The 16,390-nt window shown below is 36.4% G+C and overlaps 1 protein-coding gene across 2 annotated transcripts in view; it reads left to right on the plus strand.

The window, feature by feature from the left end:
- The window catches only part of sugt1 (SGT1 homolog, MIS12 kinetochore complex assembly cochaperone), an 83,456-nt gene that overhangs the window by 49,586 nt on the left and 17,480 nt on the right, over nt 1-16,390 (plus strand). Inside the window, exons 4-9 of one of the 2 annotated variants that reach the window (XM_016232590.1) lie at nt 9,622-9,691; nt 10,915-10,985; nt 11,769-11,822; nt 12,417-12,445; nt 12,710-12,735; nt 12,869-12,965. In XM_016232590.1, coding sequence (XP_016088076.1) covers nt 9,622-9,691; nt 10,915-10,985; nt 11,769-11,822; nt 12,417-12,445; nt 12,710-12,735; nt 12,869-12,965 — 347 coding nt within the window. The remainder of the gene's footprint in view (nt 1-9,621; nt 9,692-10,914; nt 10,986-11,768; nt 11,823-12,416; nt 12,446-12,709; nt 12,736-12,868; nt 12,966-16,390) is intronic. The other variant, XM_016232591.1, reaches the window with a different exon arrangement.

A 16,390-nucleotide genomic window follows, 5' to 3' on the forward strand; every position in this document is an offset into this window, starting at 1 on the left:
ATTATCCCTTAAATGTCAACCTGATAGTTTGAACGTTCGTTCGTCTTGGCTCAAAGCCACTTGCTGAGAACTTTTCTTCGCGGAAGCTTTGCATTAAACAAGTGAGATAACGAAATTATTTAATCTCCAATCAATATTTTTTGTCCAATTATTTGCCCAGCTAGTTTTGGTATTGAGGTAAAAGTTACCTTGAATTCGCTATATAACAGTGGGTGGTGGTCACGAAGATGACTGAGCAAATTTGATGCGTTTCCCCCTTTTGCAGCTACTTTCTTCTTGCAAGATCGGCAGACAGGGTGACCGTCCTCGATTAAATTGCCTTCAGGACTCTTGTAAAAGCCAAAATACGACCAGACCACCGATTTGGTCCTCTTAGATGGCTGAAAAATCTCCCGAGCGCTGGAAGGCATCTCGTGCAAAAAAAACAAAAAAACAACAACACTGCATGCTGCTTCTGCGTCAGACTGATGCTGGCTGGACAGGATTTACCGCGAGTTTTCAAAAGCGCGATAATCAAACACGGTTTTGATGATAATTAAATTTTAAATGGTAATACTAACCGTCAGTTCATTTTATCGTGATTTATTGTGAAACCAGTAATCGTTCCATCCCTAGTCAGGATATTCGTTAACCCTTTAAGCCCGAGGTTTCCTGCACGAAAAAAATTATAATCAAATTACTAAGCAACCCCTGAATGGAATAACACAAAATAGGTATCATTTTAAAGCTTAGCAATAAAATCTCAGCTTTTTATTGAATGTAATTATTTTGATCAACTCTTAACAAGCGCTAAGCAGTCCCTCTAAACCGGAGTGTACCGTGGGCGGGGCGCCCCCCCTCCGTGAAAATATTACTAATCATATTTTTCAAACCACTGCTTTGATCAACAAAAAATATATAATTTGAAAGCTTAGAGATTGAGCTTTACAATGCATGTAGCCGCTTTGATTAACTCCAAAGTACTGTAGAGTTATTTGCTGATAAATGACAATTTGCTGACAAATGCCCAAACTCACCATAATCCATCATTCAGATCTAAAGATATCACCCATAGAGCTATAACATATAAAACAGAATTAGGACACGTAGCTTAGCAAAAAAATCAGAGGTTGCAGTCCTGTGCCGTTTTAGCTCGTAACTTCATGAAACATGCATAGCTCGTGGAAAACTGCACATCATTATTTTAAAAAAATTCTCCCCTTTAAAAATAAAAAATTTATCATAATCCGTCAATCAGATCAAAAGATTTCATTCATAGAGCTGTGGCACATGAACCCAGACAGGCACGCTTGAGGCACAGCAGAATAAATAACTGTACGTTCACTTTGCGCTTTTATTTCTAACCTCATGAAACATGCATAGATCATAGAAAATTACACGCAATTATTTTCAGAAAATTCTCGAGATCAAAAGGAGCCCAAACTCATCATAATGTGTTCATTAGATCTAAAGATATTCCTTATGATGTTATCACACACATTAAACCATTAAATTAAGAAAAATATAGGTCACGTTTTCATTCATAACATGAAACATGCATACCATAATCTGTCATTTAGATCTAAAGATATTCATCATCGAGTTATAAAAAACATGAAACCCCAAATGCACACATGGTGTAACTTTCTCATGGTTTTTTACACTTGTCATTTCATGAAACATGCTCCGATCGTGGAAAATGGCATATCATTATTTACAGCAGATTCTCACGATTGAAATGAGTCCAAAATCAAAACGATCCATTGCATCTTTCGTGTGTAAATAAAACCTAAACCCATGAATTGAAGAAATCAGTTGGAAAGCGTCAAGTCACATTTATTTATATAGCGCTTTTAACAATACAGATTGTGTCAAAGCAACTGTGCAGCATTAATTAGGAAAATAGTGTCAATAATGCAAAGTGACAATAGTAAACACTCATTTTTCAGTTAAAGGCAGGTCATCATTGAATTCAGGGATGTCATCATCCAGCTCAGTTCAGTTTAAATAGTATCTGTGCAATCAAGTCAACGATATCGCTGGAAATGAAGTGTCCCCAACTAAGCAAGCCAGAGCGGCAAGGACCCAAAACTCCATCGGTGACAGAATGGAGAAAAAACCTTGGGAGAAACCAGGCTCAGTCCCCCGACTGTTGCTTTGACACAATCTGTATCGTCTGGCCAGAGGAGAACTGGCAGTTAAATTCCAGGCTGCAGCAAAGTCACATTGTGCAGAGGACTCAACTGGCTCCTGTGGTCTTGTCCAGGTGGCCGTCTGAGACAAGGTCTTTACTGGGGATCTGTATCTGGGGCTCATCTAGTTGTCCTGGTCTCTGCGGACTTTCAGGGCTGTAGAGGTCCTCTCTAGGTGCTGATCCACCATCTGGTCTGGATACGTACTGGATACGGGTGACTGCAGTGACCATCTGATCTGGATACAGACTGGATCTGGGGGCTACGGTGACCTCAGAATAAGAGAGAAACAGACTAATATTAGCATAGATGTCATTCTTCTAGCGATGTAGCAAGTACATCGGGTGTTATAGAAAGTGTTCCCGGTTCCGGTTGACCTAATTAATGCAGCCTAAAAATCCTTTAATGGATTTGGATATTAGAAAAGTGTTAGTGTGTTATGTGTAAGCCAGGTTAAAGAGATGGGTCTTTAATCTAGATTTAAACTGACAGAGTGTGTCTGCCTCCCGAACAATGTTAGGTAGGTTCTTCCAGAGTTTGGGCGCTAAATAGGAAAAGGATCTTCCGCCCATAGTTGATTTTGATATACTAGGTATTATCAAATTGCTAGAGTTTTGAGAATGCAGCGCAGAACAACCACCCAATAAAGCTTTACAATAATCTAACCTTGAGGTCATGAATGCATTAATTAACATTTCTGCATTTGACATTGAGAGCGTAGGTCGTAATTTAGATATATTTTTGAGATGGAAAAATGCAGTTTTCCAACGTGACGTGAGGCGACTAGCAGATGGTCGGTTTAGCCAGTCTGTCTGCTTCCTGACCTGGGCCCCAGTTAGTCAAGTACAAACTCTAAGACTATGTGCCATATTTCTAGACAGAAGAGGGGCACCACCCCAGGAGGGATGGAGACCATCTCTTTTCATCAGGTCAGGTCTGCCCCAAAAATTGTCCAATTGTCTATGAAACCTATGTTATTCTGCAGGCACCACTTAGACATCCAGCCATTGAGTGACGACAGTCTGCTATGTAATGCAATATGTACCATTGGTACCAATATGTACCATTGCACCCAATGCTCCATTGAAAACTTGACAAGCAGAATGTAAAACCTAGAATATTTCTGTGTATTTATCTTTTATATCACTTTTTAAAAAAATAATTAGGTATAATTTTAAAGCTTAGAGAAATTCAGCTTTCGAATGCATCCAACCATTTTGATCAACTCCTAACCAGTGCTGCCTAGTTCCTCTAAACCGGAGTGTACTGCCGGCGGGCGCCCCCTAGCGAAGAAAAAAAAATCATATTTTTCAAAATCACTGCAGTGATCAACACAAAATAGGTGTCATTTGAAAGCTTGGAGTCTGACCTTTACAATGCATGTAGCCACTTTGATTAACTCCTAAGTAGTGCTGAGTTATTTGCGGATAAATATAAAAAAAAAAATTCATAATTTATGAAAACAATTTTTGTGCCATGTACTCTATAATATGTCAGAAACATCATACAGCTCAGTCATGTGTCTCATGTCAAAGGTGTTATCGAGTAGAATAAAACAAGTATAATTGTTTGGGGCTTTGACTAAACTTGAGTGAGGCATTACTTCAAATTCAAAACAACAATTTCAAAACTATAAAGGGCTAAGAGAAAGGCTACCTTGGTTCTAAGTGCTGTAACTTTTGCTTACTTCATGATATCACCACACAATTTAATTCACATACAGCACATATGTTGGGGAACATCGCCAAAAAATTAATTTTCACCTACCTTCTATTTCATGATATATATAACATCAAATAAGAATTTGAAAAATTTCCCTTAACCACACTAATTTTTCTTACATTTTATCACCTATTTCTCAACATGAGAACATTCAAATGCAAAGATTTTTTCCCCCCTAAAAGTATAGAAAGATTTCTATCAAACGATACCTACCTTTGGACTCTCCTTGCTACTGTCTTGGAGTTATGAGTCATTATTTTTGTGTATGTCACTCAGAAAAAATATCAGCTTCAGTGAGGCAAAAATGCCCTCAGGGCTTAAAGGGTTAAATAATGTTACATTTAATTTGGTTTCTTACTAAATCCTGTCATATACCCACAGAACACTTAGAATAAACGGCACGTGTCCTATGGGACCAATCTGAGATACTTTTATGTATTTTTTAAAAGCTTGATCGCCACAAACTGCCATTATATGGACAAGCACGCGTCGGACATTAAAAAAAAAAAAATCTCTTTTTGTGGTCCATAAAAAGAAAGAAGGGCAAACGGCATTAGAACAGCACAAGGGTGGGTAAATGATGACTTAAAGTCTTGTGGTTTCTTTTACTGAAGTAAATCAGTACACAATAGAATCTGTATTACACAATACAGATTGTCAAACCAGCTTTACGGTGTCAAACAGAAAAAACATGCTGATAATGCAAAAGGACATTAGAAAACAGTCAAAGTCGGTTCATCATTGATTCAGTGATGTCATCATCCAGCTCAGTTCAGTTCTCTTCAAATAAAGAATGAGAATGTGACGTAATGCCGAGTTGAGTTCTGGGAAACTGCTTTGTTTATCCGCCATACTTGCAGGATAGCGCTGCCTTTCCGCTATAGAGTTTAGGGCAGTATTTGATTTTGTGTCGTGATTGTGAAAAATGTCACCAGTGTAGGCTATGTCATTCATACTGCATCGAGAATTGCAATAGTAACTCAGATCATTGTTCTGAGAGAAAACTGGACAATGCAATACAAACCCGATTCCAAAAAAGTTGGGACACTGTACAAATTGTGAATAAAAACAGAATGCAATGATGTGGAAGTTTCAAATTTCAATATTTTATTCAGAATACAACATAGATGACATATCAAATTTTTAAACTGAGAAAATGTATCATTTTAAGGGAAAAATAAGTTGATTTTAAAAAAAAAATCTCTTTTTGTGGTCCATAAAAAGAAAGAAGGGCAAACGGCATTAGAACAGCACAAGGGTGGGTAAATGATGACTTAAAGTCTTGTGGTTTCTTTTACTGAAGTAAATCAGTACACAATAGAATCTGTATTACACAATACAGATTGTCAAACCAGCTTTACGGTGTCAAACAGAAAAAACATGCTGATAATGCAAAAGGACATTAGAAAACAGTCAAAGTCGGTTCATCATTGATTCAGTGATGTCATCATCCAGCTCAGTTCAGTTCTCTTCAAATAAAGAATGAGAATGTGACGTAATGCCGAGTTGAGTTCTGGGAAACTGCTTTGTTTATCCGCCATACTTGCAGGATAGCGCTGCCTTTCCGCTATAGAGTTTAGGGCAGTATTTGATTTTGTGTCGTGATTGTGAAAAATGTCACCAGTGTAGGCTATGTCATTCATACTGCATCGAGAATTGCAATAGTAACTCAGATCATTGTTCTGAGAGAAAACTGGACAATGCAATACAAACCCGATTCCAAAAAAGTTGGGACACTGTACAAATTGTGAATAAAAACAGAATGCAATGATGTGGAAGTTTCAAATTTCAATATTTTATTCAGAATACAACATAGATGACATATCAAATTTTTAAACTGAGAAAATGTATCATTTTAAGGGACTCACAATTTGTACAGTGTCCCAACTTTTTTGGAATTGGGTTTGTATGTTTTTTTGCCTTTTCTATGTGTTAAAACACCAAGGGAAGGAGGTTACGGAGAAGACGCCGAATAGTAAATCTGTTAATGTCACTGATTAAACCCCACTGACTCACTCAATAAAAGAATCACATTGCTGTGTGTTGTTGAAAGTTTTGATATTGTTGGTTTAATAGTTAACATTACCTTCTTTGCGAGCATGATTCTCACTCTCGCTAGGCTTGTGAATTAGCAGAACTTGAACAGGGGACTTTCTAAAATGCTTAAAGTGGCTTAATGTACCAATACAGTGATAAAGACAATATTGTAAAGCATATACTATGTGCAGATATGCATATAAGATCGCAATGTGAACGCAACGCGTTTATTTACACGTTAAGCATTTTCCACTCATATAAAGAACGTGCATAATGCACCGAGACGGTACACACATCTTACTAATAAAGCATAATATGTGCGGAAAAACAGATGAGCCCAAAATATGAACTTTAGATATGACTGTCTTAATCCATAAGCGCTTTCTAGATTACAGTTTTCTAAAGAGAGGGAAACGCTTTACGTTTAAACATGTCGCATTAATATTCTGGCTCATCTGCATGTGTTTTAGCATCACTGTCTTAGTACATTAAACCAGCATTTGAAAATGCTACAAAACTTTTCACAAGCTCCTAGGGATTTGATTTTGCTTGTCATTTGTTGAAATAAATATAAAAAGTACAGTGAGCTCGTGACTGTTCGCTGAATCTGACCCACAATCTCTGATGATTCTCCTCTGTGGCCATGGAAAAATTAATATTTATAATGACAACAATTATACTTTGTCATTTAAAAGTTTCCAACAAAGAAATGGATAGACCTCTGTCAGCTTGTTGAACACACACTTTTATTTGGATAATCTACCATATGATGGCTGAAGCAGCAGCTAGCGTCCAGCGGGCGACACTGTTTTCACACTAATCAGGTAAACATTGTAAACCAAATTCTTCAAAACCTATGAGAAAAATCAAATTATCATGCAGTGTGATAAAATAGCTTCTCTTCCCTGCAAACGATACAGTGAAGAAAGAAGGATTGTTTAACAAAAGATAAGCAGTTATCCTTATAGAGAATGAGAAGTAACCATGGGAACGGATAGCGTATCCTGCTAATATGGCGGCACCTTTCGAAATGCAATGCAGAGTGAAAAGATTGTGACTTAATTCTCTATAGTGTCCGTGCAGTCAAGTCATCAATATTGCCAGAAATCGTGTCCCCAACTAAGCAAGCCAAACGCGACATTGGCAAGGAATCAAAATTCCATCGTGACTGAAATGGAGAAAAAAAAACCTTGGGAGAAAGTGACTAATTTCTTAATTGAGTCTACGCATTTAAAGGGGTCATATGACCTTGCTAAAAAGAACATTATGTTGTGTATTTGGTGTAATGCGATGTGTTTATGCGGTTTAAGGTAAAAAAAACCACATTATTTTCCACATACTGTACATTGTTGTTTCTCCTCTATGCCCCGCTATCTGAAACGTGTCGATTTTTACAAAGCTCATCGATCTGAAAAGCGAGGTGTATGCTGATTGGCCAGCTATCCAGTGCGTTGTGATTGGCTGAATACCTCAAACGCGTGACGGAAATGTTACGCCCCTTACCATACTGTGATGCCATGTACCTACCGGCGTGATGAGACAACACCAATAAATCCCATTACAAACGAGGCATTTGTTGCATCCAGTGGGGACATAATTACTGATTATAATGACTTATACTGTCTTTTTACGCGTTGCGTATCGCACCGCGTAAACATAAAACCATGTCTGCATTTGTGATCAGAGAAACGACAGACAACAAACGCTACTCTACACTGCTCAAAACTCACGTCTGAATCGTCAGTGGCAAATTCTTTAAATATAAAAAAAACTTACTTACAGGCTGTGAGTCAGAAGCACCAGACTGTCCTTGCAAAGTTGGAACTGCCCCACTTTATAGAAACAGCCTTTGTGCACAGACACATTGTAGGCTTCTCTGCAGGTTCAGGAAACAGTCCTCCATAAAATGCGCTGCACACATTTGAATATTTGGGTTGAACTGTTCTGGAACAGTGTTGTAAATACAACTTAACCACTGATTTCTAGTTGTGTCCTCTTTTGGAAGGTCAAACAAAGTAATTTCGCTTTCACAACGAAACACACAGCGTCTCCACGACATGGCGGTGGCGGCAACAACAATACTACAGCGAGAATAAAAGTTACGCCGCCTTTCTTTGCATGAACATTTGGGCGGTGTTATCCAAATCTTCCCACACAGTGACGTAGACATGTGGGGGCGTGTTTAAACGAGGCGTTTTAGGAGGGCGTGGACAAGTCCTAACTTTTATAAAGAATATCTCTTTGGGTTTGAGACTTTAGTCTTTGCAACTTTAGGGATCTTATCTATGCACGAACAGTTTGTAACACTCAAAAGAGAAAGGAAAATTTAAAATGGCATCATATGACCCCTTTAATATGAAATACAAGCTTCTTATGCATTCACTGAGAAAAAACTCATGTACTCTTTGCATTAGAGGACTTTACTAAACGTTTACCCAAAATGAGGCAATTTGAGCATTATGGTAGTGTCTGTTGCATATACTGGAAGCTGGAGGGTGGCCTTTTGTAGAAAGTCCACAAGTAAGACTCGTGGAAGTCGTAAACTTACTATGCAAATTCCTAATACGGACAAAAACATCCAGCTATCACAGTAGCTAAATAAAAAGCAGATTGGGACATTTTACTGAAACATAAAGACAAACACACTATTGTGACAATATATGGGTTATCTGTGTTCTTCAAGCCATCTCTTGTATTTCCATAAGAATACAGTATATTTATAATGGAATGCTAATCGACATAACCTGTGCGAATTACCTGAGTCTGTGAGTCTCAACAGTGTTCGGCAACAGCATCTCTACTAATAATGAAACTAAGTAGCTGTTTTAAGAACAGCAATGTTACTTACCACCTTTCTACTAAGCATTGTCATGTAGCTTTTCAACTGTGAAACGGTTTTATTTATAAAGTCGTGGGACACTGACAGCAAGTTCGTGTGTGTGTGTATGTTTCCATGTGTGCGAATGTCTGTACTCTGTGTGTGTGTGTGTGTGTGTGATTTTGTATGGGAGAGAAAGTGGGAGAAGGAAAGCATGCTTTCTGTCAATAATGAAACAATTTTATGGAGGAGAAAAAACAAGGAAATAATTCGTCATTTTTATCCGTTTTTTTTTTTTTATATTAAATATTTATTGGCTTGGTTTATTTGTTTAGGCTCATTTACTGTTTTAAGGTGGACCTAAGGACCTTTGAAATAACTGAAATAATTTGGCTCAATCATATGTAACTGTAATGCGGTCGGTCAAGACCTGCCTTGAACTACTTTTGCCATACGTTTCCAAAAAAATCATTGCACACCTTTAAACGATTATCAACCAGTCAGATTCATGCGTTCAACAGCCCTGTAGTATAAAATAATATATTTTCTATTTTATTCTATGATTATTAGTCATGATCGGATTACAGAATATTATTTTAAACACTCGACTGATGTTGTATAATTTAATTTTGGAGCAAAACATGGTTTGATGCTAAGTTAAGCTAAGCTAGTAGTAAAGCACCTCTTGCTGGAATGTGATAATGTTTTATGATGATTAATTTTGCATCAATTATGCTTGAAGTCCAAAGGCTTCATGAATTGTATCTGTTTGGGTATGCGATTTCTTTAAGACTATAGATAGTTTTGTTTTTTTGTTCTTTTTTTTTAAAGGGTGAAATATGTAAATCAAATAAACACCTTTTTGTGTTTTAGAAGCAATTGAAGATGCTAAGAAAGCCCACCAGCTGCAGCCAGGTCTGGTGCTTGCCTTCTTAAGAATAGGGTAAGTTCACAATACAGTGTTTCCTCACATAAAACACAGACCTGTAAATTTCTATATCCCAGCATCAATAAGAAGTCATTGAAATGCTATGCATTCTGTTGATGAAATTCCCTTAAAATTTACTGTTGTAACAGTGAGGCCATTGTAATTAGATGTGGGGCAAAAGAGCGACAGCATAGATCACCTTAGTGTTGTCAAAATTGAACATAAGAAAGTTGCCACATAGAAAATCAGAACAGAAAGGTACTGCGTTAATTTTAGTAATGGGTAACATGAGAATTTATGAGAAAATGCCCATTTAAGAAGAGTATTTCTTATAGGACAAAGGGGAAAAAATTCAGATTGAATGAATCCACTCAATAGGCTATGATGAATAAAGAAAAATAAAAAATTTGAAATGTGCATCTGATCCATTTCATTATTAATCACATGCATTCGTCACATGCATTCCAATAATTATGAAATTTAAAACACCGGCAAAACATGCCTCTGGTGACTTTCTGCTTTAAATCTTGAGGGACATTTTACCCTAAAGGTTAGTTCTTACTGCACTGACAGATACTGACCAATCACGTCAATAACCAGATTGTGTCCGAGTTTGTTGAAAAAAAATCATACCACACTGCTTAGACATGTCATGACCCAACAAATGGCAATTGAATGTGTTCAGTCTGTGAAAACAAATGGACTTACGGGTAACACTGATTCGACAATCGTGTCTATTGCCAGTGGTTGGTGTCTGTTGGTGCAGTGTAGACTACTGTAAAAGTGTCACAATGAACAAAAGAAATGTTTTAGTGCACAAATTGTCCACAATTTCCATCAACAAACAGATATAACTTTTAATATCCAACATAAAATAACATATAATATTCCAAAATACCTAATATTGTACTCCTTCCTCTTTATTACATAATAGAAATTAATACATAAGAAAATGTGAAAAAAAGACTCCCTTTAATATGATTATTTCTGTAGTTCAGACAAATCATGCTGCTGGCATTGTACTCTTAGGTTCTGGAAGCTGTCCTCCGTAAAATATGCAACACACAGATAAACGTTGATTATTGAATCTGTATGTAGTGTTTACATGAACGCTAAATAAAGTGATCAGGTTGATGTGCGCATTATATGTTACAGAGAGAAAAAGAGAGAGAGAGAAAGAAAGGCAAAGGAAAACTATTAATAAAAGTCCTAATGTGTTTTTGTTATTCTTTTTGAAGAATTGCAGAGTATCACCTACATAACTTCATTACTGCTCATGAGGCCCTCACAACTGGAAAAGAGCTTGATTGTGAGTGTCACTGAGTTCATGTATGTGCCTAAATGTGTACAGTTCAAAGGCGGCGTGACACTACATGATTCAGAATTACTTTATTGTGGTTAAGGGTAAGACTGGGCAATATGAGTCTATATATTATGGCATCAAAATAAAGCGTCAAACGTAGAGATATATAAAAGACGTGGCGAAATGTGGCATTTATTATAGTTCATATTATAATATTGTTTTCTTCAAAGCAAATTTCATATTTTTAATGTTCTGTAATGAATAATAAATGCAATTTGTGGTTTAGGCCTGGCATTCTTTAAGGCCCCATTATATTCAAGTCAAAGTTCTTTTTCATTCTTGTTTGGGGTTAAATAGAAGTTTGAAATACCTTTGCAGTGGTATACTGTTTGTGAACATCCCATCATTATTATATCATTAAATGGAAAAGAACCAGGCACAAGCAGGACACCCGCTGGTCAAAGCTTCAGAAGCTCTTTGGTCTTTCAGTCACCGCTGCTTATATTTTCAAACAGAATGGAAGTAGATTTCTTGTTGACTGAAGAATTATTTAAGCAAGGAGTTGAGTCACTATGGCTGTGATCATGTCTCCAAAGAGATGTTGCCATGCCCACAGGCTGTAAAATCATCTAGTGTGATGTCGCCTTAGAATTATACACAAATTTGAATTATATGTTGTGTAAAGTATGCCACAATGGGAATGAATTGTAATTCTGTAATTTCACCTAATGTGATTCATTAAATTTGCATGTAAATTATTGCATTTTGATATGTATTTGTTTTATAAAGGCTCTATTGAAGGATTTCAAACATGGATCCAGCACTGTGAGAATAGAATGGCAAGTATGTGTAAATTCACCAAGCACTTCATTTGATCTATGACACAATTTTTGATTGACTATTAAGAAAGCTTTCACTAAAATTAAAATAGTGCATTGCAGTTCACTACAGAAAAAAATATTCAGGGTACAATGCTTAACACACAAATTTAGCAATACATTCACATATAAGGTGGATTTGTGAGTGTTCTCAGAAGATTCCTTATAGCTAAGTAATACAATATTTGTAAGTGTTCTTTAATTAGCAGCAACCATCTATAGCTTGGTGTATGCTGTTAAATCAACTGATTCCCCATGGTCATAGAAAACACCGTAATTTTAACATTTAGATTTTCAGAGATGGGAAAAATAATAGAAATTAAAATATATTCAATTATTCATAAAGACATTATTACTACTATTTGAACTATACTACCATTGTGAACACAGTTTCAATTTCATATTAATCTTTGCATGCCATTTTTTAAAACTTTGTGTACGCATGTCATATGCTTACATCTGATATGACTTTTTCTCCCCTATATTAAAGTAGTCAATATGAAGTGTATTTTTTGTGCATGTTTTACTTGAACTAATACCTTTTTCTCTGAATTTTCAGCGCACATTCCAAACCAAACCTCAGATTCGGTAAGCATGTTTGCCGTCTTTTCCTGTGTTTAACTGAATTCTTAAAGAACAGTTTGTAAGAACTTTATTTTTCTTGCTTCGTTTTAATCTTATAATTGACCATTTGTGTCGTGCTGTTGTTCGTTGTATTTCATTAAATAGAGTCCTTAGTAACATGAGGGAAGAGAAGCACTAACTATTTGTAGTGAACAATGATTCTGTCTTTCTTGTGTTTTTCTCCTTGGTTTCACTGAAATGCACAAACAAATGACTACTTTTAAACGGAAGCAATCTACAACCCTGTTTGTCAAGTAAGTGTGGTGGTGATGCTTGTTTTATTTTAAACCCACTTACTCTTCAACTTTTGTTTGTTACACTACTTATGATCCAATACAATAAGAAAAGTTAAAATCATGTCACACTTAAGTACCTACTCCACTTCAGACATGACTGGTACCAGACAGAGTCTCAAGTTGTAGTGACCATCATGGTAAAAAATGCCAAGAAGGAGGATGTAACTGTCATCTTTGGTGAAAGGGAGGTAATGTTCCTTCTTGTCTTTTCTTCGTGTCACTAATGTATTCATCATGTTTTTAGCACTGACAGAGATTACTTTGAAGTACTAAATGTTGAAAAAAGGTCTACAAATAAAATTATTCATATGAATAAAACATTCAAACTGGCAGGAGGATTTTGCTCTGGAACTCTCACTGATGAGAGAGACAAATGTGCCTTTTACTCAAAACGACACTCAATGAATTGCCTAGCACAGTGGCATAGAATTACACATTCCAAATTAATGGAATGGGAGTGAGAAAATATGACATCAGTTATCCATCAATCATTCAATCAATCTTATCCTCCTAATTTAGATAGAGAAAAAAATGTAAATGTCTCTTGAAGAGGATTTAAAGGGATGGTTCACCACAAAATGAACATTTGCTGTCAGTTTACTCCCTTAGGCCATCCAATTTGTAGGTAAAAATTTTTTCGTAATGTATATGCAATTATATTAGTAAAGCACCCAATTATGTTTGGGCATGTTTTACATGTCTATCGTATAAACCGTGAGAAACCATAAGAACTTCCATTCCGCCCCTTCATTCAAGTGGTCATTTTACACATGCTCGTATCAGCAGCTCCTCAGTTCTTTGGTCCTCAGTTCAGTGTATTGCTGAGTGTAGCACTGAATGAGTTGGCAAAGACCAGCATCATAGTATCAAATATGCTGGTATATTGGCTCATTTCAAGTGAGACTGTTGTATACATCCGAAAGTGAGTTTTGATTAAATAACTTGTAGATTTGTGCTGGCTTGAGCCACAAACCATTTCAAATGGTTCAGTCTGATTTGGTGAACTGGTTCATCGTTTCACTTCATAAGACCTCAATATATTGTCAGGAGCTGCAGGTATCAATGTTGTGTTTTTTGGGGGGGGTTTTTAACTCTAAAAGTGACAGTAGCCATTGACTTATGAATCACTAAGGGTCGTGGTTTCACCTATGGCCTGAAGGTGAGTAAATTAACAGCAATTTTTAATTTTTGGGTGATCTGTTTCTTAATTAATAAACAGAAAATCTATCACTATCTGGGGTATCTGGCTAACTCAGCAGCCTGTGCAGCATTAATGACGGAGGGAGGCAGATCAATGTCGTCTTTAAGACATTAGCTTTGGGAGAAAGTGAGAAGTGTGGAATGTGATGAAGTACATTATCAAGACCTCCTTTCCTTAGCTGTGCATTATCCTATGAAACAAACATGCAATCTATCCTACTGTAGAGCCTCAATTTAATTTACTGAGCTATCCACAATATTTTGAACAAGTCTGCTGTGTTTTAAAATGTGGGCGACATTTCCGGTTAGAGAGAGTATATAACTTGAGGCTTATTTTCATATTTCTGTAGTATTTGATATTGTTTAAAGTTTAAATTTTTAAATATATGTGTAAATGTATACATATGTAGTCCATAACCACAAGTGATATTGGTTTTAGTGCTTCATTCAAAGTGCTTCGGTTCTGGAGGTCATGCCTACATTAATCCATGACCTATCTGAATGTGTGTGGCTGTAGTGCTTTTAACCAAATTGCACAAGAAGTTAATGGAAGTCATGTCAACACAGCAACACCAACAAGCTCTCAACTTTGCTTAAGACTAACAAGTGATATCTAGAAATTTCTGCAAAATAATCAGGTGGAAGAACAATTACATGAAACAACTTGAGAACTTTATAAACTTTTCCTTGATTTTTGAAACAAAATTGTATCTAGAACATTGTGGTATATTTACGTGCACCTTAAGTAGCTTAACCAGTACCCCCCAAGCTGAAAAGGACGTACTCAAAATGAAATGGCTGCAGCTCTTGAACCCTTTGGTCTAAAGGCATAATCCTGGTTTGTCTGATAACAGACATTGGACAGTTTATTGTCCAAAAGTCAGAATTACTCATAGTAGTACAGGAACAAAAAAGGGAAAAAATAAGACAAGGATTTGAGAGATTTAAAATACATTTGAGTTAAATATAAGAAAAAAATATATTTTCTGCAAAGTAAATTTAGGTGTCTTTCCAAAAAGGACACTTGAAGACTCCAAAAGAACACCTGAAATCCAAGTCCATATAAGTCCACTACTGTGCACCGCTGACCCTCACAAACTTCTCCAATACATGCTTCTCCAGCAAGCATCCATTATAAAACACTCGCCAGATATGAATTTTGAATAATAATAATGGACTCTCGCGTACCTAATAAATGAATCCTGTTTTCTCTGCCATCTCTTATGAAATCACCTTTCTCTCCATTAGCGCTGTTTTGGATGCATTCGCTTACTGGATCCTTGGTCTGAAAACATTCCCAGAGTTTAGTGGCTTAAAATGGACTGATCGCAGATGATCAAATGCTAAAATGTAAACATGTCTCTTGTCCAAAAACCTGCTGCTTTCCACTTTTTGAATTGCTGTTTTCGCTATAATGTATTGATTGAAAAACAGAGTTCAGAGGTCATATCTTCAGGTTTTCAGCTATTAAATGGTATATGAAAATGTATTTATTCATTGATATAAAACAAAACCATTGCATTAGGGGCTACAAATCATAAAAATGAGATGGCAAAGGGAGTATTTTACCCCACACTCGAGGTAAAAGGCTTACAGTATTGCAGTATATAAAACTCTCCATTGACCAACGTGTTCCTGAACTGCTTTTTGAGCATTTTATTTTAAAAAGTCTGTCACAGGGGACAGCCTAGCCTACAGGTTATAGATCTTTGCAACACTGATAAGTTAGCTAAAAGGATAATGCCATGTCAAGTGCAAAGTGGTTAAGACATGCTTTTTTTGGTCAGTAAATAATGACGCAAATACCAGTAAACTGACTACTGCAAACTAGGGTTGTGCCGATACACGATAGTATCGTGTATCAATGATAGTCAGATATTTTTGACGATATCAAGACCATTATTATTATTATTATTATTATTATCATCATCATCATCATCAGGCTAGTATTATTATCTAATTAATATTAGGGTTGATTTGTTCATATTTATTTTTACACTTTTTTTTTTTTTTTTTTTTTTTTTTTTTATACAGTGTTGCGCATTTATAACCAATTACACATGATTCCATTGAGGTTATTTATGCAGTGGCCAATCAGAGGCATTTAGATGAGTCATGGCTGAAACACGGCTGACATTTTTGTTCAGTGCACGCCTTGCTGACTGAATTCTGCTCTCTCGCGAATTTTCTCATCATAAACAAAGTGCAGATATATGTGTGTAACGGGGTTGTCTCTGCGTTGTGTTGTGTAAAACTCAGGACAGATACCAAATCGCGCTTGAAGACAGACTTTTGTTCTGTTGACAACATATTAAACAGCGGTGATCAGATTCACAAATCACCCTCATGCATGTTCGCAGCCAGTCACTCTCTCGGCTGGCGCGAATCTAAAATACTAACATTTATATAAACA

This window comes from Sinocyclocheilus grahami, unplaced genomic scaffold (genome assembly GCF_001515645.1).
Source record: "Sinocyclocheilus grahami isolate Dianchi unplaced genomic scaffold, SAMN03320097.WGS_v1.1 scaffold414.1, whole genome shotgun sequence".
NCBI lineage: Eukaryota > Metazoa > Chordata > Actinopteri > Cypriniformes > Cyprinidae > Sinocyclocheilus > Sinocyclocheilus grahami.